Consider the following 25,404-nt stretch of genomic DNA (forward strand, 5'->3'; position numbering starts at 1 on the left):
AGACCTGGGATAAGATTCTTCAGACTGTTTATGAAATCTTGTTTCTTTAGATTAATTTCCCTTGAAATATAAGGTGCATAAAATTTCCTAGGAATTTTGTACAAAATACAATTCTGAGGCTCCAGGCCACAAAAATTGAAATTTAGTAGTTATTGAGTAAAGAAAGTAAAACTTGAGCAGAGATTTTGAAATTTGAAGACTAAACAGGTATTAAATGGTCAAAGTGAGGAGGGACAAAAACTTCATGCCATTGTATAGATGACAGATAATAATAATAATAATGATAATGATATATAGAAGATAGATAGATAGATAGGAGATAGATAGGTACCAAAAGAAAGAAAGAAAGGAAAGAAAGAAAGAAAGAAAGAAAGAAAGAAAGAAAGAAAGAAAGAAAGAAAAGAAGGAAGAAAGAAAGAAAAGAAGGAATAAAGAAAGAAGGAAAGAAGAAAAGAAAAAAAAGGTGAGCTTTAATAATTGAAAACTAAATTGTTTTTGAAAAAAATAATTAGAACTCTTTATCACTTGTTTCCATCTTTATCTGCCACTGGTAAAAATAGAGTTGGTTATTTTCATAGAATTGAGAACAGTAGGAAAGGGTCACTTAAGTTAGTAAATATTAAAGAAATCTAAGAACACCCTCTAGATGTAATGAAGAACATAATGGTGCTAAGGAAGTATCCCAGGAGAAAGAAGGAAAGATGCAATACTATTCAAAGTTGGACGTTGTCCATCGAGTATAACAAGGATACGTCAGGATACATTTTCTTGTATAAAAATAAATATATTATCAATAAAATCATACCTCCTAAATAGGGCATGGCATAAGTCTTTATACCTAGTATAAAGATGAAAAATTCAGCAACTAGCTATTAATAGGCATGAGTATGTGATGTGCTACAGAAAATCTATTCACGTTATCGACTATTACTTTTTTAACTTACCTTTTACTTTTTATTATTTTTTTTAATTTGAGTATAGTTGAAACACAATGTTATATTAGTTACAGGTGTACAACATAGTAATTCAATATGTTAATAGGTTATGCTATGGTCACCATAAGTATGGCTACATCTGTTATCACATAATGCTATTACACCATTGACTATATTCCTTACACTACACCTTTTATTCTCATGACTTATTTATCCCATAACAGAAAGCTTGTATCTCCTACACCCTTTCACCCATTTTGCCTATTCCCCCACATCCTCTTTTCTAGAAACTATCGGTTCTTTGTATCTATAGGTCTATTTTTATTTTTTATTTGTTTTGGATTTTGTATTCCACGTATAAGTGAAATCATATGTTATTTGACTTCCCTTGTCTGCTTTATTTCACTTTGCGTAATACCCTTTATGCCCATCCATACTGTAGCAAATGGTAAGATCTCCATCTCATCCTTTTTTATGAATAAGTAATATTCCTCTCATTCCTCTGTGTGTGTGTGTGTGTGTGTGTGTGTGTGTGTGCGTGTGTGTATCACATATTCTTTATCCATTCATCTATTGACACTTAGGTCACTACCATATCTTGGCTATTATAAATAATGCTGCAATAAACATAAGGGTACATATACCATTTTGAATTAGTGTTATCGTTTTCTTTGGGTAAATACTCAGTAGTAGAATTACTGATTCATATGGTATTTCTATTTTTAATTTTTTGAGGAACCTCCATAATTTTTTTCCACAGTGGCTGCACCAATTTGCATTTCCACCAACAGTGCACAAGGGTTCCTTTTTCTCCACATCCTCACCAACACTTGTTTCTTTTTGATATTAGCCATTCTTATAGGTGTAAGGTGATTTGCACTTTTATTTGCATTTCCCTGATGATTAGTGATGTTGGGCATCTTTTCATGAGTATGTTGGCCATTTGTATGTCTTCTTTGGAAAAATGTCTGTAAGTCTCTCTGCCCATTTTTAGTTAGATTATTATTTTTTTTGGTGTTGAACAGTGTAAGTTCTTCATATATTTTGGATATTAACTCATAACTGAATATATCATTAGTGAATATCTTCTCCCATTCATTAGGTTGACTTTTCGTTTTGTTGATGATTTCCTTTATTGTGTAAAAGTTTTTCATTTTGGTGTCTGCTTTCATTTTCTTTGCCTTAGGATACATTGCTAGAAACATGTTTTTATAGTTTATGTCAAAGAAATTACTTTCTATGTTCTCTTCTGGGAGTTTTATGGTTTCAGGTCTTACTCTGAGGCCTTTAATTCATTTTGAGTTTATTTTTGTATACAGTGTAAGAAAATTGTGCAGTTTCATTCTTTTTTTTTAAATAAAACACAAATTTGTATGAATGACTTTCACAGGGACCATACTAATCTTCTATGTATCATTCCAGTTTTAATATATATGCTGCCAAAGGAAGCACCAGTTTCATTACTTTGCATATAGCTGTCCAGTTTTCCAAATGTCATTTATTGAAAAAACTGTCTTTTGTTTTCATTGCATATTCTTACCTCTTTTGTCATATATTAATTGACCACATAAGCATGAGTTTGATTCTGGACTCCCTATTATGTTCCACTGAACTATGTATCTGTTTTTGTGCCAATACCATACTGTTTTGATTATTACAGCTTTGTAGTAAGTCAAAATCTAAGAATGTGATATCTCCAGCTGTGTTCTTCTTTCTCATGATTGCTTTTGCTATTTGGGGTCTTTTACTATTTTATACAAATTTTAGTATTATTTGTTCTAGTTCTGTGAAAAAATGCTATTGGTATTTTGATAGAGATTACATTGAATACGTAGATTGCTTTGAATAGTATGGAAATTTTAACAATATTCTTTCAACTCATGAGCATAGTGTATCTTCATTTGCTTTTGTTGTCCTCACTTTCTTTCATCAGTGTTTTACAGTTTTCAGAGTGTATGTTATTCATCTCCTTGATAAACTTTATTCCTAGGTATTCTTTTGGGTGCAATGTGAATGGAATTGTTTTCTTAATTTCTCTTTCTGCTACTTCATTATTAATGTATAGAAATTCAACCAATATCTGGGTATAATTATTTATCTTGCAACTTTACTAGTTATTAATAGAATTCATTTATTACTTCTTTCATTTTTTTTGTAGAGTCTTCAGTGTTTTCCATGAATAGTATTATGTCATCTACAAATAGTGACAATTTAACCTCTTTCTCACTGATATGGATGCCTCTTATTTTTTTTTGTTTTCTGATTGCTGTGCATAGGACAAGTGGTGAGAGTGAGTGGACATCTTGTCTTATTCCTGACCTTAGAGCTATAGCATAGCTTAAAGCTCACAGTTTTTTACCATTGAATATGGTGTTAGGTGTGGGCTTTCATATATGGCTTTGTTATATTGAAGTATGATCCCTCTAAATCCATTTTGAGAGGATTGAACTACTATTTTTAATGAAATGTTTTGCTGTTACTTATATATGGGCTTTTAAGTTGGGTCTATGCAAAATGGTCCTTTGTGCTGGTTGGTTCATTTCATGTAATTAAACTACATGATAAACATTAAAAATATTCTTTGTGTCTTGAGTTATTGAGCTTATTTCTCTGCATTAATCTAATCTTTCAGACAATAGCTGAATCTCCTCTTCACTCAGTTAGAAAATCATGTTCAGGACTTTGTTGCCATGAATGACTGTCTTTTGCTGCAGCATAGTCCTGCATGTGTTTAGAAAAGGTGTTTGTCCCCAAGCAATATTTATGGGATTAGAAATAGAACTGATTTAGTATACCATGGAATATTTGCTATCAATTTTTTATTATAGTTTTAAACAATATAAGCCAAAGATCTGTTTAATGTTTTAAATCCCAGCAAGTTTAATTTTTCACTTAAAAACTCTGTGTGAAAAAAAAAATGACATGAAAGTCCCCCAAATCAAATAAAGTAAAAGCAATGTGAGTCTGCATAAAATGTAAAATATAACATGTAACAATAGGGTATTTGTTGAATCAGTAGGTGTCAGATTCAGGCAGAGAAAGTAATGCTATCTAGGTAAGAAAGGGTCAGAAAAAAATGATTGGCATGGGGAGTCAGTGGCAGTGTTAGGGGATACTTTTTTAAGAATTTTTCCTCAAAAGAGGTTGGACAATCACATGACAAGAACTCAGCCTGGATCCACCAGTTGTTGTCTGCAAGGAGAATGGGTAATGACTTCACAAGAAGTCATTTCCTACTTATTACCACATTATTTTGTTATAATTTACTTTGAACAGGAAATACCAGTCCTCTGGTTGTTGAAAGTAAAGCTGAACCATATTCCTACCTTTTTCCCCAAAGCAGGAAGACTCTTTGGGTCCTGTTTTTTTGTTTTTTTGTTTTTTTTTTTTTTTCCTTGAGGAGTTTTCCTGTTTCAAGTACTCCTTCCTCATCTGAAAAATAAGAGTTGAATGACATCACTGAAGTTAATTTAAAAATTCCAAGGCTGTATACTGTTACTTAACTATCACATAAAGTCTTAGATCCTTGTTCCCAGCATAACGATAACAGCGTTAGAGGTTACAAAGAGATATGTTTTATTTGTTTTTCAGCTTTAAAAGTCACTGTCTTATCAAGAGAAAAAAATTGTCTAACTGAATATTAGGCCAAAAAAATGAGTTGATCTGATAGCAACCTAACAACAGTCCTAGGGAGACTTTGATTGAGGATAAATTAAATTCATGAGAACATGGCTTCTGCCAGGGGAATTTGTGCTTTGTCATTTGCTCAGCAGTCCTCACTAAGAAAAAATGAAGAGACTCTGTCCATTTTTCTAAATTATCTATTTTCAAATAAAATATTTATTTTAGTGATCCTATATAATGGCATTGTTGGGGGATGAGGGAGAATTTCCAGATTCCTGCCAATCATATACTGAATTATTACAGCTAAGTAAAAAGTTAATATTGACTTCTGCTAAATGAGAAGCATTTGTATAACATTCAGACACTAGTTGCTATCACACATTTGTCATCTGTGAGATATTTATTTCTTATTAATCTATTTTCAAAGATGTATAATGCAGATTAGCAGTAAAAGCCTTTGAAGAGAAAATTTACTCTCTAAAAAAAATGTCAAAAAAGAGCAAAAATGTCACCATTATTAACAGGCCTTAAAAACAAAGGTATTGATTGTGTTAATATAATTTTAATGTAATTCACTCCTCAATATAGACAGGAAGCTGATTACAGCCAGCATTCAGTATATAATGTCTAAAAATGTATATTTTTCTGTAGATGGAGCATTAATAAGCCAGTACTAATATAATATCCATAAATCTTATTTTCATTTGTATTATGGTTGAAAATTATATTTAACCTGTCATAAAAGGTAAATCACATCACTAATTTTTCAGAATATTTTACAGTAATATATTTATAAAAATATTTAAATTTATATGGAATTATAAAAATTATCTGTCCACAGGCTTTAATAGGCTTTAGTAATTTATTGAATTATTCAAAAATGCTCATTTGCTTTCATGGAGCTATTCTCTCATTTTTATTACCACTTTATTCAATTGAAAAAAAAACTGTTAAGTATATTTTAATTTAACAAAATAAGAAGTTACTATATTATATTGAATCTTTGTCTTATATGGTAATGACTTAATTTTAAAACATTCTTTTACTTATTAATTATTACACAATATTCCAAATTCAGAACACAACTCCTCTGTCCTTTCTTACCTTCTTTTTTCTATCTTTCATCTCTCCTTGTAAAAATATTTATTGGGGGCCTAATAAATGCCAAGTACTATGTTGAATATTTAGTCCAGTGGAAATTATAGAAAAATAATTATAGCCAACTTAAGATCTGCTATAATGAGATGTAAAATATACTCCCCAGACACTTGAACATAACATTATCATTATCTGGCGTTTGTTTTTTGTAAAAGATCTGTCTCTGCCACAGGATTTTAACATATCTAGAGCTGAAGCCCTATCTTGTCCTCCTATAAGGCATTTGCCCCACTCATCTCTCACCACTCAGCACATTGCTTTATGCACAATGTCAGATAAATGTTTGGTTAAATAGTATATACTTACAATGGAACATACAACATTGGAAGCTTTCTTTAAAGTAATGACTTTGGGGTGCCTGGGTGGCTCAGTCGGTTAAGCATCTGACTTCGGCTCAGGTCACGATCTCACAGTTTGTGAGTTCAAGCCCCACGTCAGGCTCTGTGCTGACAGCTTGGAGCCTGCTTCGGATTCTGTGTCTCCTTCTCTCTCTGCCCCTCCCCAACTTGTGCTCTATGTCTCTCAAAAAATAAATAAATGTAAAAAGAAATTAAAATAATGACTTTAAAAAATAATTTTACTTGCTTGTTGTGCAGAATCAGAAAATCCAAACAAGTAAAGAATAAAATTTAAATCAACTATATCCTCATTTCCAAGCAATAAACACCATACATACTTTAATGCATTTCTTTCCAGTCTTTTCATTATGTATTTGGGAAGTAACTATACACTTAGATTTACATATAATTTTGTATTCTATTTTTTTCACTTATTATAATGTGAACATTTCCTACATCAGTAAATAATCTTAAATATTAGGCAGTTTAATGGCTACCTAATATTTTATCATAAAATTTAATGATTTAAATATTACATGATTATTGGACAATTACTTATTTACAATGGTTTGTGTTATAAATAATTGCACACAGTGAGTGTCCTGAATACATGAATCTTATTCACTTTCACTGATTATTTTGCTAAGGGCTACACTTGGGAAAATAGCCACATATAGAGAAAAATACTTGGGTATTTATTAATTATGTTGTAAATTCCTTTTTGTTCTAGCTGAATTTTTTAAAATTATTTAGAATAAATATTACCTATTGTTAAAAGAAATATACCTTTCTTTAAGAAAACTAACTTAAACATTTTCTAGAGCATTAATACTCATAAAGGCCTCCTCAAAACTCATGTAGTGTTACTTCTACCATTGTCTTTTGGGTCAGATACTGACAAGCCAGCCCAGATTGAGGAAGGTGAAAGAATAGGCTCCACCTTTCAAAGAGGGAATGGCCTGCATGTACAGGAGAAAGAAGTGATGGTGTCCGTCTTATACACAGACTGCCACAAAGTCCTAAATGCTTTCTTCAAATGCCATCTATATATCTACCACATAATTTAAATGTGCTTTTCCTTAACATACACTTTTTCTCTGTCTTCCCTTCCTTCAGTTAAAACTACTTTCTATATTAACAGTGAAAGGAGAAAGGATCTGTGTACTCCTTGCTTATTTGAACAAATAAGGCATTAAAATCAGATCCAAATTCATATCTTAGCTGTGCCATTCACTAACAGAATGACTTGAGAAAAAACTCCTCATAAGAATGGATTTTCTGATACACACTGCCTACCATAACACCTAACATATAATAAGATTTATTGACTAAGAAACTTATTTATTTATTGACTAACTAATGTCTGAGATTTCATTATAACCTCTATGAAATAAGAATAATGCCAATCTCAAAGTCACATAGAAATAAATGAACAAGTTAATGTTTGAAAAATACTTAGTACAGGGCCTTAATACAGTGACATGTGGATATGGTAGCTATTAGTAATATTATTACAGTTAATATTCTTATCATTATTATGTTATCATCATTATAGTTGCTCTTCTATATTCGTGTCACCAGACTAACAACTTGTTACACATCTTCTTCAGCACCTGGACCTCATTTATTTAGCTCATCTCATCTTTAGCCACTGTTTTAATGCTTTGCACAGTCATACAGATGACACATCAGACATATTCTTCCATAAGTCCTTCTTACATAAGGCTGACCTTGTCAGCCTTAATAACCATATTCCCCACTCCCCTCCAGATAAACACAAATTCTCATTCAAAAGTATCCTACTGGAATTTTCTCTTCACAAATTCCAATTCTTATATCTTTCCATCATAATAATGTGATTTCCTTGATTCCTTTCTTTTATTCTAGTCTATCAGCACCTTTCTGGCTTTACTTGACTCCCTAGCCAACCTTGACACCATGGCTATTCACACCATTGGCATCTTTGATGATAAACAAAACCAAATTATAAATTCCTAAATCTGAATGGAATCAATTGATAAAAATTTTCACTTCTTGTTTCCTGAAAATGTCATTTGCTTCATGAGGCTTTTAAAATTCTTTTTCCATCTCCTTGTTCCTTCCTCAAAATTCTCTGCCCAGAGGTCTTTACTAACTGCCTCCATTTCTCCATCCCTCCACTATTTCTTACCTCCTTACAGACTAAGTCAGGCCCTCCTGATCAGATGTTGTAATCACCAAATCTGATTCAGCAAAGTTAGACTAGAAATCCAGGACCAGAGCCAAAGAAAGTAATTAAAAGATCCCATTCAGATTTAAGAATTTATAAAATTGGTTTGTCATCAAAGATGTCTGGTGTGAATGACAATGACATCAAGGTGGACTAGGGAATCAAGTGAAGCCAGAATGGTACTGTAGGACTAATTCAGAAAATAACTTAAAATACTTAAGAGAGGTTTTTATTTTTTTTTCATTGAAAATAAAACATCCTTACAGCCTGAATTGTCCATATGAGGGAATAGAAAAATATTAATAAAAAACGTAGCATGCTTTTCAGCCACTAAAATAAGCCAATAAAATAAATAGAGTGTTTATAAACACTCTACAGATCTTTAGATGTTATTAGATAACACTATTTTAGAAGTGATAGTACAAAGGTATATTTCTTCTATAATATCACAGTTGTTTCTTGAAGGTAGAGTCTATGTGCACATAGATTATCACTATTCTATGCCAATTTTTCATGATCATAAGGAAAATAATCTTCTCTGATTCACCACTTTCCCACCCTCGCTCAAAATCATCATCATCATCATCATCATCATCACCACCACCACCAGATCACACACACCTTCCTTTTTAACCCCTCACAAAAATTTTCCATGCCTAACTTCTAGGGTATACCCTTCTCTGGCCTAAACTATCATTATTTCAGAGCTTTTATCTCCCTTGTTAAAGTTTAAGCTACCTGAGAGTTACATCACAGTATGTGTACACTGCAGGTTTCCAGAATGTAAAAATTAAGCCCATACACCTATAGAGCTTTAGTAATAATGGGATCATTTTTGTTTCTGATACCTTTCAGAACAAAGGTTTCTGATTGCCTTTCACTCTATTGTTGCCTCTGTAAACTGTGATATATTTCAACAGTCATAGTTGATATTGACATTCATATTCTTGTGTGTGTTTCTCTTTTTGTTTCTTTTTCTGTACAATATAATGCTAATGGGTAGTTTCTTCCAAGCACAAAATGTCAGGCGAAAAAGTCAAATCTATAATTCAGTTACCGTAGAAATCATGGAAACTGCATCTCTTTTCTCTTTACTGTCAATTTTCATTACTAAATATGTATTTCATCAGGATGGTTAGATAGTTTGATTGGATCTTTATTGGAAATGCATTTTCCAACAGCTCCTCTTCATGGCTTGTACTTAAATTTATCCATTCCCTTTTGTCTATAGGTCCCCCAGGCCCACCAGGGATAGTGATTGTTGAAGACATCACGGAAAGCACAGCCACACTCTCCTGGAGTCCTGCATCTGACAACCACAGTCCAATCTCCTCCTACAACCTGCAGGCTCGCAGCCCATTTTCGCTGGGCTGGCAAACAGTAAAAACAAGTAAGAGTCTCTAAGACAACATCAGAGGCAACCTGAGTAGCTTCCTATGTCATAAACTGTATTTGCTAGCAATCTCAATAGGATCATTTTGGATTCTGGCAACTGTTATTTATTACAATACTAACCATTGTTTGCCTCCTTTTATAAAGCTACCTTGCTTTCTTCTCTCAATTCCCAAGAAGAAACCATATCATTTATATTTGTTTGTTTATTGAGATAACTTTAGATTCAAATGGAAATTGTAAAAATAGCACAAAGATTTCCTATGGACTCATTCCTCAGCTCTCCCTAATTATAACATTTTACATAACAATGGTACAATTCTCAAATCAGAAAATTAACATTGGTACAATGTTATTAACTGAACTACAGACTATTCATATTTCACCAGTTTTTATCTACAAATTTTCGGTGTGCAGTCCCATAAAATTTTATGAGATATTATTTTATAGACTCAAACCACCAAGACAATCAGATATAGAATTTTTCCATTATTCTAGTTCCTTGTGCTACCTCTTTATAGTCACACACCTGTTTTATTTCCTTTTATTTTATATGTGTTTCATTTCCAAAAGGAAAATCTAACATAAAATTACATTATTTAAAATAATGTGGCATTTTAATGTTTACTTTAAACATGCTTGTGTAATAATTGCCCTATTTTTAAAGTCATTTTCTTCCCTGATAATTTGCTTTTAATGTTGTAACCACACTCTTATCTCTCCAAATATGGCAGTCTGCAGGCATATGGGAAATTACAATCACTTGATAGTTATTAGAAATCTATATAGCATGTTAGTATTTAAAAGTATGTAATATATATAAAATACAATCTTCAGAAGTAGTTGCCCATCCTGAGTAAGGATTTGTGATTTTGTTTTATTTTATATATAAATATAAAATCTACTCTGTTTAGAAGTAAAATATAAAAGTAAAATTTCTGAGTGCAGTAACCATAAAACTCAGTTAACCAGAATGTTACGGAAGTAGAGTGGTCCATTTTGCTGCTTAAATAAATTAAGTTTAAACAGAAATTTATTTTTGTATAAAAATTTACAATTTGGGAGAGAGGAAGTATACTCATCTGTATGCAAAATACTATTAGCTTTTTTTAAATATTAGTTTCTTACATTAACTTATAGAATTTATTTATCATTATAATGTATTATACATATATACATATTAATTTGTAACATATATAATGATGGGTATTAGCTTCATTTCTGGCTCCATGTCAACCCTGTGATAGCTCTATAGATTCAAGAAACTGTGGGACTTGGGGTCCCTGGGTGGATCAGTCAGTTAAGCATCTCTCGGTTCAGCTCAAGTCACGTTCTCATGGTTTTGTGAGTTTGAGCCCTGCATTGGGCTCTGTGCTGACAATGAGTCTGCTTGGGATTCTCCCTCTCTCTCTCTCTCTCTCCCTCTCTCTCTCTCTCTCTGCTGCTCCCCAGCTCACGCTGTCTATGTCTCTAAATAAATAAATAAATAAATAAACAAAAAAAAAAAGAAATTTGGGGAATCTCTAGGTTCAACAGATAATTCTGGAAAAATCACAAAGTCAAGCCACATGAACAGGTTTATTCAAGAAAACTTATAACCTCTGCCACAGTGCTTTATGTTTTCATTTGTGTGACAGCCCAAACTTTTTGCATTGCAGCCAGGAAATGGATTCACCTTAGATCTGGTGTTGTGCATTCACCATGCGCATTTTCCCTCCTGTAGCTATGCTACATGCCCACTCTTGCCACACTGCCCATACTTCGTGGGACATTTTCCTTATGAGCACATTGCAATACATACAAATGTTTTCTTGTTCATCCCATGCCCATGTTTTTGTCCTTTTTACCTTAACACATGACATGGCAATCCAGAGCATCTAATCTTCCTCCTATTACAACCAGTTTCCTAGTCACTCGTATCTTGATTTCTTACATCTTGATTCACCTGCTTTTATTTTTGTTGTTTGATAGATAGAAAGAATAAAAGTGTATGTATGTGTGTATATAGATACATGTATAAAATGTAGAATTTTTTGGCAAAGGGAAAATGAAAGAGAGATAGTGTGTGTGTGTGTGTGTGTGTGTGTGTGTGTGTGTTGCATGTGCATGTGTGTGTAGGGCTTAGGCATTTGGACTAAATGTTATTTTGGGGGGTTACTTGTTTGAAAAGTCTCTCCTACAAAGTTGCATTGTAATATTTCTAATTTAACTTGAGCACTGGAACATTTCTAAGTTGAGAGTTCTTTTAAAATTCAGTTCAGCAAGTACACATTAAGAAATTTATGTTTGTACTATAATTATAAGGAAATACATATTTCTCAGATATATATTTCTATAAATGATCAATTTTATTTGCTCTTGATAAGACTCTAAGTAATAAAGTCTAATAGATAATTTTCTAGAGTAATTATTTAGAGTAATAGATAAGTAATACGATTCTAGCAAGATGACTCCTTATCTAATGAGGTCACTCATTTCTCCATTTCTCCATGCCATCCCCAAGGCAAGCAAGCCCAGGAGGAGTACTCAACTTTTACCTTCTCTAAAGTACAATTTTAAATGGTTTTAGTCCCCAGCTAAATCTGACCACAACTTTTTTTCATGCCTATAAGGAAAGAAGTCCCTTTGGAACCACATTAGTTCCCAGTGGACCCAAAAGGCCAGTGGACCTTTTGTTTTGATAGTTGCATTTCACCTAAATCAACTTCAGTAGAGATAAACTCTAATGCAGAAATATCTATTAGAAAGAAAAAATGGATCTGGCATTTGAATTCTCTAATAAAGTTAATGCAGTTAATAAGTGAGTATTTAAAAATTACCTAAGATTCTTTATACACAAAATAGTGAATTACTAATTTTTGCCAAGTGATGAGTTGCATGCATATGGACATTCTAATTAATGATACTTAAAATTAACTTATTAATATTGCCTGTTCAACAATCAGACTAAAATGTGACTGTGAATGTGACCAATTCATTCATTTCGAAGGAAGTATGAAAATAGCCATAGGAAATAGACAATTTCACTTGCAGACCCCTTTTCTGTTAAAACAAATGGTTTTTGATGTGGAAACCTGATTTTTTTCTTTATGTTATTGAATAGTATTACCCAGTTTACTATTTTATTGTGTCCTCTTAGGAATAACAAAATCACCTATAATCATAGAATGTATTGGTCATTGTTTACTTAATTCACACATGTTTCTTAACTATTCTTTCAGTGGATATGTCTTCTATCTGCATATATTTTCCACTGATTGATTGGTTGATTAAATTTGTTAACAAGACAGACTTATTTACCTTATTAAATTATGTAATTAAATTCTAGGATGCAATTCTTTTACAAACAAAGTCATTTTAACAGCTTCTCTCCCTGAATCAATATGGGGTTCTTCACTATTTTTAGTCACTTTTTAATCATTTTTAATCACTGTATTCTCACTGAAGCAGATATTCACTTTGAAAATATCTTGTTCCCATACTTCCAGAAAAAAAAAATCTTTATAACAGGTACCTTCAAGGTTTTAAAAATATATATTTTAGGGGCGCCCGGGTGGCGCAGTCGGTTAAGTGTCCGACTTCAGCCCGGTCACGATCTCGCGGTCCATGAGTTCGAGCCCGGTGTCGGGCTCTGGGCTGATGGCTCAGAGCCTGGAGCCTGTTTCCGATTCTGTGTCTCCCTCTCTCTCTGCCCCTCCCCCGTTCATGCTCTGTCTCTCTCTGTCCCAAAAAAAATAAATAAACGTTGAAAAAAAAATTAAAAAAAAATATATATTTTAGCATACATTCACCACTATCTTTTATCACCACAATATTGCACTTGAAAACAAAATCCTAATTTTATAAAAGTTTGTTTTTAATTTATTTCATAAAATGTTATTTCATCAAAAATATTAATATCTTCAGTATATACTACTTACAAGTAGCAAAAAATTAGAATTTATAAATATTTTTATTTAGTTTTTAAAGAGGGATTAGATTTAGAATATAGGGTGAGGGAGAGACTTTAAAACCTATAGTTAGAAGATGGCGGAATAGGAGGACACTGGGCTCACCCCGCGTCCTGCTGATCACTTAGATTCCACCTATACCTGCCTAAATACCCCAGAAAAATTCCAGACGATTATCAGAACAGACTCTCTGGAGCCAAGCGCAGAAGAGAGGCCCACAGAAGAGGGTAGGAAAGGCGGCAAGGCAGTGCACGCTCCAGGGACTGGCAGGAGGGAGCCGGGACAGAGGGGCGGCCCGCCTGCCAAGCAGAGCCCCTGAGTCTGGCTTGCAAAAGCGGAGGGGCCGGACGAGTGTGTTCCCACAGCAAGCGGGACTTAGCATCTGGGAGGTCATAAGTTAACAGCTCTGCTAGGAAAGCGAGAAGGCTGAGGACAAAGGGAGGGAGAGTTACTGAGCCCCGGGAGAACAGAGCTCAGTTTGGCGGGGAACAAAGGCGCTCGCCAGCGCCATCTCCCTTGCCCATCCCCCAGCCAAAATCCCAAAGGGAACCGGTTCCTGCCAGGGAACTTGTTTGCTCCGCGAAAACACCCAACGCTGTGCTTCTGAGAAGCCACCCCTCCGGCAGCTGGTCTGACTCCCTCCCGCTGCCACAGGGCCCCTCCTGAAGTGGATCACCTAAGGAGAAGCAAGCTAAGCCTGCCCCTCCTGCCCCCGTGCACCTTGCCTACCCACCCCAGCTAATATGCCAGATCCCCAGCACCACAAGCCTGGCAGTGTGCAAGTAGCCCAGATGGGCCACGCCACCCCACAGTGAATCTCACCCCTAGGAGAGGGGAAGAGAAGGCACACACCAGTCTGACTGTGGCCCCAGCGGTGGGCTGGGGGCAGACATCAGGGCTGACTGCAGGCCCGCCCACCAACTCCAGTTATACACCACAGCACAGGGGAAGTGCCCTGCAGGTCCGCACCACTCAAGGGACTATTCAAAATGACCAAACAGAAGAATTCCCCTCAGAAGAATCTCCAGGAAATAACAACAGCTAATGAACGGATCAAAAAGGATTTAAATGATATAACAGAAAGTGAATTTAGAATAATAGTCATAAAATTAATCGCTGGGCTTGAAAACAGTATACAGGACAACAGAGAATCTATTGCTACAGAGATCAAGGGACTAAGGAACAGTTAGGAGGAGCTAAAAAACACTATAAACAAGCTGCAAAATAAAATGGAAACGACCACGGCTTGGATTGAAGAGGCGGAAGAGAGAATAGGTGAACTAGAAGATAAAATTATGGAAAAAGAAGAAGCTGAGAAAAAGAGAGATTAAAAAATCCAGGATTATGAGGGGTAAAATAGAGAACTAAGTGATACACTAAAAAGAAATAATATACGCATAATTGGTATCCCAGAGGAGGAAGAGAGAGGAAAAGGTGGTGAAGGTGTACTTGAAGCAATAATAGCTGAGAACTTCCCTGAACTGGGGAAGGAAAAAGGCATTGAAATCCAAGAGGTACAGAGAACTCCCTTCCGACGTAACTCGAATTGATCTTCTGCACGACATATCATATTGAAACTGGCAAAATACAAGGATAAAGAGAAAATTCTGAAAGCAGCTAGAGAAAACGTGCTCTAACATATAAAGGGAGACCTATAAGACTCGTGACTGATCTCTCTACTGAAACTTGGCAGGCCAGAAAGGAATGGCAGGAGATCTTCAATGTGATGAACAGAAAAAATATGCAGCCGAGAATCCTTTATCCAGCAAGTCTGTCATTTAGAATAGAAGGAGAGATAAAGGTCTTCCCAAACAAACAAAAACTGAAGGAATTCGTCACCACTAAACCAGCCCTACAAGAGATCCTAAGGGGGACCCTGTGAGACAAAGTAGCAGAGACATCACTACAAGCATGAAACCTACAGACATCACAATGACTCTAAACCCGTATCTTTCTATAATAACACTGAATGTAAATGGACTAAATGTGCCAACCAAAAGACATAGGGTATCAGAATGGATAAAAAAACAAGACCCATCTATTTGCTGTCTATAAGAGATTCATTTTAGACCTGAGGACACCTTTAGATTGAGAGTGAAGGGATGGAGAACTATTTATCATGCTACTGGAAGCCAAAAGAAAGCTGGAGTAGCCAAACTTATATCAGACAAACTAGACTTTAAATTAAAGGCTGTAACAAGAGATGAAGAAGGGCATTATATACTCATTACAGGGTCTATCCATCAGGAAGAGCTAACAGTTATAAATGTCCATGCACCGAATGGGGAGCCCCCAAATATATAAAACAATTACTCATAAACATAAGCTACCTTATTGCTAAGAATGTGGTAATTGCAGGGGACTTTAACACTTCACTTACAGAAATGGATAGATCATCTAAACACACGGTCAATCAAAAAACAAGGGCCCTGAATGAGACATTGGATCAGATGGACTTGACAGATCTATTTAGAACTCTGCATCCCAAAGCAACAGAATATACTTTCTTCTTGAGTGCACATGGAACATTCTCCAAGATAGATCATATACTGGGTCACAAAACAGCCCTTCATAAGTATACAAGAATGGAAATTATACCATGCATACTTTCAGACCACAATGCTATGAAGCTTGAAATCAACCACAGAAAAAAGTCTGGAAAACCTCCAAAAGCATGGAGGTTAAAGAATACACTACTAACGAATGAGTGGATCAACCAGGCAATTAGAGAAGAAATTTAAAAATATATGGAAACAAACGAAAATGAAAATACAACAATCCAAATGCTTTGGGATGCAGCAAAGGCAGTCCTGAGAGGAAAATACATTGCAATCCAGGCCTATCTCAGAAACAAGAAAAATCCCAAATACAAAATCTAACAGCACACCTAAAGGAAATAGAAGCAGAACAGCAAAGGCAGCCTAAACCCAGCAGAAGAAGAGAAATAATAAAGATCAGAGCAGAAATAAACAATATAGAATCTAAAAAAACTGTAGAGCAGATCAATGAAACCAAGAGTTGTTGTTTTGAAAAAAATAAACAAAATTGACAAACCTCTAGCCAGGCTTCTCAAAAAGAAAAGGGAGATGACCCAAACAGATAAAATCATGAATGAAAATGGAATTATGACAACCAATCCCTCAGAGATACAAACAATTACCAGGGAATACTATGAAAAATTATATGCCAACAAACTGGACAACCTGGAAGAAATGGACACATTCCTAAACACCCACACTCTTCCAAAACTCAATCAGGAGGAAATAGAAAGCTTGAACAGACCCATAACCAGCGAAGAAGTTGAATCGGTTATCAAAAATCTCCCAACAAATAAGAGTCGAGGACCACATGGCTTCCCAGGGGAGTTCTACCAGACGTTTAAAGGAGAGATAATACCTATCCTTCTCAAGCTATTCCAAGAAATAGAAAGGGAAGGAAAACTTCCAGACTCATTCTATGAAGCCAGTATTACTTTGATTCCTAAACCAGACAGAGATCCAGTAAAAAAAGAGAACTACAGGCCAATATCCCTGATGAATATGGATGCAAAAATCCTCAATAAGATACTAGCAAATCAAATTCAATAGCATATAAAAAGAATTATTCACCATGATCAAGTGGGATTCATTCCTGGGATGCAGGGCTGGTTCAACATTCGCAAATCAATCAACGTGATACAACACATTAATAAAAGAAAAGATAAGAACCATATGATCCTGTCAATCGATGCAGAAAAGGCCTTTGATAAAATCCAGCAACCCTCTTAATAAAAACCCTTGAGAAAGTCAGGATAGAAGAAACATACTTAAACATCATAAAAGCCATTTATGAAAAGCTCACAGCTAACATCATCCTCAATGGGAAAAAACTGAGAGCTTTTTCCCTGAGATCAGGAACATGACAGGGATGCCCACTCTCACCGCTGTTGTTTAACATAGTGTTGGAAGTGCTAGCATCAGCAATCAGACAACAAAAGGAAATCAAAGGCATCAAAATTGGCAAAGATGAAATCAAGCTTTCGCTTTTGCAGATGACATGGTACTATACATGGAAAATCTGATAGACTCCACCGAAAGTCTGCTAGAACTGATACATGAATTCAGCAAAGTTGCGGGATACAAAATCAATGTACAGAAATCAGTTGCATTCTTATACACTAACAATGAAGCACCAGAAAGACAAATAAAGAAACTGATCCCATTCACAATTGCACCAAGCAGCATGAAATACCTAGGAATAAATCTAACCAAAGATGTAAAAGATCTGTATGCTGAAAACTATAGAAAGCTTATGAAGGAAATTGAAGAAGATATAAAGAAATGGAAAGTCATTCCCTGCTCATGGATTGGAAGAATAAATATTGTCAAAATGTCAATACTACCCAAAGCTATCTACACATTCAATGCAATCCCAATCAAAATTGCACCAGCATTCTTCTCGAAACTAGAACAAGCAATCCTAAAATTCATATGGAACCACAAAAGGCCCCGAATAGCCAGAGTAATTTTGAAGAAGAAGACCAAAGCAGGAGGCATCACAATGCCAGACTTTAGCCTCTACTACAAAGCTGTAATCATCAAGACACCATGGTATTGGCACAAAAACAGACACATAGACCAATGGAATTGAATAGAAACCCCAGAACTAGACCCACAAACGTATGGCCAACTCATCTTTGACAAAGCAGGAAAGAACATCCAATGGGAAAAAGACAGTCTCTTTAACAAATGGTGCTGGGAGAACTGGACAGCAACATGCAGAAGGTTGAAACTAGACCACTTTCTCACACCATTCACAAAAATAAACTCAAAATGGATAAAGGACCTGAATGTGAGACAGGAAACCATCAAAACCCTAGAGGAGAAAGCAGGAAAAGACCTCTCTGACCTCAGCCGTAGCAATCTCTTACTCGACACATCCCCAAGGCAAGGGAATTAAAAGCAAAAATGAACTACTGGGACCTTATGAAGATAAAAAGCTTCTGCACAGCAAAGGAAACAACCAACAAAACTAAAAGGCAATCAACGGAATGGGAAAAGATATTTGCAAATGACATATCGGACAAAGGGCTAGTATCCAAATCTATAAAGAGCTCACCAAACTCCACAGCCGAAAAACAAATAACCCAGTGAAGAAATGGGCAGAAAACATGAATAGACACTTCTCTAAAGAAGACATTCGGATGGCCAACAGGCACATGAAAAGATGCTCAACGTCGCTCCTTATCAGGGAAATACAAATCAAAACCACACTCAGATATCACCTCATGCCAGTCAGAGTGGCCAAAGTGAACAAATCAGGAGACTATAGATGCTGGAGAGGATGTGGAGAAACGGGAACCCTCTTGTACTGTTGGTGGAATGCAGATTGGTGCAGCCACTCTGGAAAGCAGTGTGGAGGTTCCTCAGAAAATTAAAAATAGACCTACCCTATGCCCCAGCAATAGCACTGCTAGGAATTTACCCAAGGGATACAGGAGTACTGATGCATAGGGGCCCTTGCACACCAATGTTTATAGCAGCACTCTCAACAATAGCCAAATTATGGAAGGAGCCTAAATGTCCATCAACTGATGAATGGATAAAGAAATTGTGTTTTATATACACAATGGAGTACTACAGGGCAATGAGAAAGAACGAAATATGGCCCTTTGTAGCAACGTGGATGGAACTGGAGAGTGTGATGCTAAGTGAAATAAGTCATACAGAGAAAGACAGATACCATATGTTTTCACTCTTATGTGGATCCTGAGAGACTTAACAGAAACCCATGGGGGAGGGGAAGGAAAAAAAAAAAAAAGAGGTTAGAGTGGGAGAGAGCCAAAGCATAAGAAACTCTTAAAAACTGAGAACAAACTGAGGGTTGATGGGTGGTGGGAGGGAGTGGAGGGTGGGTGATGGGTATTGAGGAGGGCACCTTTTGGGATGAGCACTGGGTGTTGTATGGAAACCATTTTGACAATAAATTTCATATATTGAAAAAAAATAAAACCTATAGTTATTTCTAAGAAAATATAAATATATGTACCTTTGGGAATAAGGATTTTTATAGTTTATATTCGTTTTCTTTTTTAATATCAAGCCTGAAATAATTACATCAAGGTTAAAACTGAAATTAAATGTAATTTTTATCACACTTGGCAATTTGAACTCCTCTTTCATTCATTCAATATAAATTTGTCAAACACCTTCCAGGTAGTATTCTAGGCCCTATCCTTGCAGATATTGTATTCTCATGGGTGAGGACAAACAATAAAGAGGGAACATAATAAACAAGTACAAATCTATAGTCATCAAGACAGTATGGTATTGGCACAAAAACAGACACATGGAACCATGGAACAGAATAGAAAACCCAGAAATGGACCCACAACTGTATGGTGAAATGATCTTCAACAAGGCAGGAAAGAATATCCAATGGACAAAAGACAGTCCCTTCAACACATGATGTTGGGAACACTGGACAGAGACATGCAGAAGAATGAAACTGGACCACTTTCTTACACCACACACAAAAATACAAAGTGGATTGAAGACCTAAATGTGAGACAGGAAACCATCAAAATCCAAGAGAAGAACACAGGCAGAAACCTCTTTGACCTAGGCCACAGCAACTTCACCAGTCACATCACCAAAGACAAGGGAAACAAAAGCTAACATGAACTATTGGCACTTTATCAAGATAAAAAGGTTCTGTGCAGCCAAGGAAACAATCAATAAAACTAAAAGTCAACCTACAGAATGGGAGAAGATATTTGTAAACAACAAATCTGATAAAGGTTTAGTATTCAAAATCTGTAAAGAACTTGTCAATCTCATCACCCAAAAACAACCCAGTTAAGAAAGGGGCAGAAGACATGAATAGACCATTTTCCAAAGAAGACATCCATATAGCTAAAAGACACATAGAAAGATGCTCAACATCACTCATCATCAGGGAAATACAAATGAAAAGCATGATGAAGTACCACCTGACACCCATCAGAATGGCTTAAATGAACAACATAAGAAACAACAGTTGTTGGTGAGGATGTGGAGAAAGGGGAACTCTCTTGCACTGCTGGTGGGAATACTAACTGGTGCAACCACTATGGAGAATAGTATGGAGGTTCCTCAAAACACTAAAAATAGAACCACCCAAGGATCCAGCAACTGCAGTACTAGGTATTTACCCAAAAGATACAAAAATACATATATGAAGGGGTACATTCACCCCCAATGTTTATGGCGGCATTATCAACAATAACCAAACTATGGCGAGAGCCCAAAAATCCATTGACTGATAAATGAATAAAGAAGATATGGTATATATACAATGGATGATTATTCAGCCAACAAAAAGAATGAAATCTTGCCATTTACAACAACGTGGATAGAGCTAAAGTGTATTATGCTAAGCAAAATAAGTCAGAGAAAAACAAATACCAGATGATTTTACTCATATGTGGAATTTAAGAAACAAAACTGATGAATATATGGGAAGTGGCGATGAAAAGAAGAGAGGGAAACAAAGCACAAGAGACTTGATAGAGAAGAAATTGACGGATGATGGAGGGAGGTGGGTGGGGGATGGACTAGAGAGGTGATGGGTACTAAGGAGGGCACTTGTGATGACACTGGTTGTTGCATGTAAGTGATAAATCACTGAATTCAACTCCTGAAACCAATATTGCACTATATGTTAACTAACTAAAATTTAAATAAAAAATAAAAACGAAACAACACAAATAAGTTAGTGAACAAAAAAATTAAAGAAATATTGTAAGGAGGATCAGAAGTATTATGGTATAGGCAATGTATTTGTCTGCTGAGGCTACCATAAACTTGGTGGTTTAAATAACAGAACTTTTTCTTCTCACATTTCTAAAGCCTGGGAATTCTAATATCTAGGTGCCGGCCAATTTGATTTAATTCTTGGTGAGAACTCTCCTCCTGGCTTGCAGCTGCAGCCTTCTCACTGTGTCCTCACATGGAAGAGAAAAAAGGAAGTGAGTGCTCTGGAATCTCTTCTTATAAGGACACTAATTCTACCAGATAAGAGCCCCATCCTTGTTACCTCATTTAAGTATAATTACTTCCTATTTTTTAAAGGTTCTCTAAATTTTTTTCAATGTTTATTTATTTTTGAGAGACAGAGACAAAGTGTGAGCAGGAGAAGGGCAGAGAGAGAGGGGGACACAGAATCCGAAACAGGCTCAAGCCTCTGAGCTGTCAGCACAGAGCCCGATGTGGGGCTCAAACCCACAAACCATTAAACCATGAGATCATGACCTGAGCCGAAGTCAGACGCTTAACCAACTGAGCCACCCAGGCGCCCCCTTCCTATTCTCAACATAGTCTGAACTAATGTATTAAAGATAAGACTTAGAATATCAGTCTTCCAGTGTCTCTCCATTTCTTTCAGAATGAAAACCCAACTCCTATGTGACTTGGTCCTATCATCTTCTATATTTCTCCATTCATCTTTACCATTTTCCCCAGAGCTCACTTTGCTCCTGACTCACCAATATTCTAATGTTCTTACATATAATGCTTCTAATACATTTACACTAGTTGTGCCTTTTACCTAACATGCTTCTCCCCTAGATATCGGCATAACTAAATCCACATTTCCTTTAAAACTTCACTCAACTGTGTCTTCTCAATGAGACTTATCCTGATCATTTTATTTAAAATTGAAACCTGCCTGATGTGGATTGAATTGTGACTCCTCCAAAGTTTATATGTTGAAGCCTTAACCCCCAGTGAATACAGGGGTTCACTGTGGTTATAGGGCCCCTGTATGTGTGGATATAGAGCCCCTAAGCATAGGCAATTAGATACATGAGGATTCAGTTTAAGAGAGAGGTTTAGAATAAAGATATAAACTGGAAAGTTATTGGCATATAAATTTCTTTTATAAACATAAGATTGCATGTCATGTAAAGTATATGAACTTTATGAATGAAATGAATGAATAAAGAAGAAAAAAGTAGGAAAATTGAGCCCTGGAGCATTTCAATAGTAAGAAGTTGTAGAAAAGAGGAAAAAGACAAAGGATACAAAATAAAACTAACCATTTAGTTAAAAGGAAAACCAAGACAATGTGATATCCTGGAAGACAAAAGAATAAAATTCATTAAGGAAAAGGAAGTAATCAACTGTGTCAAATGCTACTGACACGTGAAGTGTGATGAAGATTGAGAATTTATCATTGATCTTAGCAACATGGAGGTCATTGGTTACCTTGACAATAGTAATTTTAGTAAAATAATAAAGACTAAAGTCTCACAAAAATGGGTTCAAAATAGGAGGTCATTTGCCACAATAAGTGGGATGCACCGTGTTTCAGTATTTGCAAATCAAGCAGTGTGATATACCACATTAACAAGACAAAGGATAAAAATCCTATGATCATCTCAATAGGTGCAGAAAAAGCATTTGACAAAGAACTACATCCATTCATGATAAAAAAAAAAAAACTTAACAAAGTAAGTATTGAAGGAACATATCTGACAACATAATAAAGGCCATGCATGAAAACCCCATAGCTCAATGGTGAAAACTGAGAGCCTTTCCTCTAAGATCAGAACCCAAGACAAGGATGTCCTCTTTCACCACTTTTATTTAAAATAACACTGAAATTCCTAGCCACAGAAATCAGACAAGAAAAATTAATAAAAGGCCACCAAATTGGTAGGAAAGAAGTAAAGCTCACTATTTGCAGATGATGTGATACTATATAGATACTACCCTAAAGACTCCACAAAAAACTACTAGAACTGATAAATTAATTCAGTAAAGTCAGAGGACACAAAATTAATATACAGAAATCTGTTGCATTTCTATATAATAGTAATGAAGTAGAGGAAAGAAAAATTTAAAAATAACAATTCCACTTATAGTTGCACCAAAAATAATGAAATACCTAGTCTAAAGTTATCCAAGGAAGTGAAAGACTGGTACTTTGAAAACTATAACGCTGATGAAAAAAATTAAAGATGACACAAACAAATGAAAAGATATTCCATGTTGATAGATTGGAAGAACCAATATTGTTTAAATGTCCATTGTATCCAAAGCAATCTACAGACTTCAAGTAATCCCTATTAAAATGCCAATAGCATTTTTTCACAGAAATACTAAAATTTGTATGGAAAAATAAAAGACCCTGAATAACCAAAGCAATATTGAAAAAAAAAAAAAAAGAACAAAGCTGGAGGTATCACATTCCCAGATTTCAAGATATACTACAAAGCTGTAGTAATCAAAACAGCATGGTACTAGCACAGAAGTAGACACATAGATCAATAGAACAGTATAAGGACCCCCAAAATAAACCCATGCATATATAGTCAATTAATCTACAACAAAGGAGACAAGAATATACAATAGGGAAAAGATACCCTCTTCAGTAAATGGTGTTGGGAAAACTGGACAGCTACATGCAACAGAATTAAAACTGGACCACATTCTTACACCATACACAAGAATAAACTCAAAATAGTTTAAAGACATAAGTGTAAGACCTGAAACCATTAAATTCCTGAAAGAAAGCATAGGCAGTAATTCCTTTTATATCAGCCATAGCAACATTTTTCTAGATATGTCTCCTACGGAAAGGGAAATAATAGCAAAATTAAACTATTAGGATTACACCAAAATAAAAAGCTTTTACACAGTGAATTAAACATTAATAAAACAAAAAGGCAATTTACTGAATGGGGGAATATATTAGCAAATAATATATCTGATAAGGAGTAAATATCCAATATATATAAATGCAACACCAAAAAAAAAAAAAACAAATAATCTGATTTAAAAATGAGCAGAGGGCCTGAATATACATTTTTGCAAAGAAGGCATACAGATGGCCAAAAGACACATGCAAAGATGCTCAATATCACTAATCATCAGGGAAATAGAAATTAAAACCACAGTGAGATATACACTAGTCAAAATGGCTAGTATCAACAAGATAAAAAATAATAAATGTTGGCAACAATGTAGAGAAAATGAAGCTTTGGGCACTGTTGATAGGAATGCAAATTGGTGCAGCCACTATGGAAAACAGTATGGAGGTTCCTCAAAAAATTAAAAATAGAATTACCATATGAATGAGTCATTCCACTATTGGGTATTTACCCAAAGAAAAAGGAAACACTAATTTAAAAAGATATACCCACCCTTATATTTATTGTAGCACTTTTTTATAATTGTCAAGATTGGAAGCAACCCAAGCGTCTGTTGATAGATGAATGGATAAAGAAGATATGCTACATGTATATAATGGAATGTTAAAAAGCCATAAAAAGAATGAGATCTTGTTATTTGCAACAATATGGATGGACCTAGAGAGTATAATGCTAAATGAAGTCAGTCAGAGAAAGACAAATACCATATGATTTCACTTATATGTGGAATTTAAGAAACAAAAACAAACAGAAAGAAGGTACAAACAAACAAACAAAAAAACAGAGACTTAAATACTGAGAACAAACTGGTGGTTGTCAGAAAGGAAGTAGGTGGGGGAAAGGGTAAAAAGATAAAGGGAATCAACAGCACATTTCTCTTGATGAGCACTGAGTAATGCATAGAATTTTTGAATCATTATATTGTACACCTGAATCTAATATATCACTGTATGTTAATTCATTAAAAAAAGAAAGAATGAAAGAAAACATAGACAAAACTTTTAAGAAGTTTTGTTGCAAAAGGAAGTGAAGAAATCATATTTTGATATCAGCAATTTTATAATTTGCCTATGGGTTAAAGTGAGACAAGGAGAAAAGAAAGGAATCCAGGATAACTCCAAGATCT

The 25,404-nt window shown here is 35.1% G+C and overlaps 1 protein-coding gene and 1 pseudogene across 3 annotated transcripts in view; one reads left to right on the plus strand and one right to left on the minus strand.

Annotated features, from left to right (window-relative positions):
- CNTN5 (contactin 5) overlaps positions 1-25,404 on the plus strand; it is a 1,351,205-nt gene that overhangs the window by 1,251,395 nt on the left and 74,406 nt on the right. For all 3 annotated transcript variants that reach the window (XM_053203841.1, XM_053203840.1, XM_053203839.1), the window contains exon 18: positions 9,496-9,654. In XM_053203841.1, coding sequence (XP_053059816.1) covers positions 9,496-9,654 — 159 coding nt within the window. The remainder of the gene's footprint in view (positions 1-9,495; positions 9,655-25,404) is intronic.
- Positions 2,290-2,387, minus strand: LOC113593825 (uncharacterized; annotated as a pseudogene).

Source organism: Acinonyx jubatus, chromosome D1 (assembly GCF_027475565.1).
Source record: "Acinonyx jubatus isolate Ajub_Pintada_27869175 chromosome D1, VMU_Ajub_asm_v1.0, whole genome shotgun sequence".
Taxonomy (NCBI): domain Eukaryota; kingdom Metazoa; phylum Chordata; class Mammalia; order Carnivora; family Felidae; genus Acinonyx; species Acinonyx jubatus.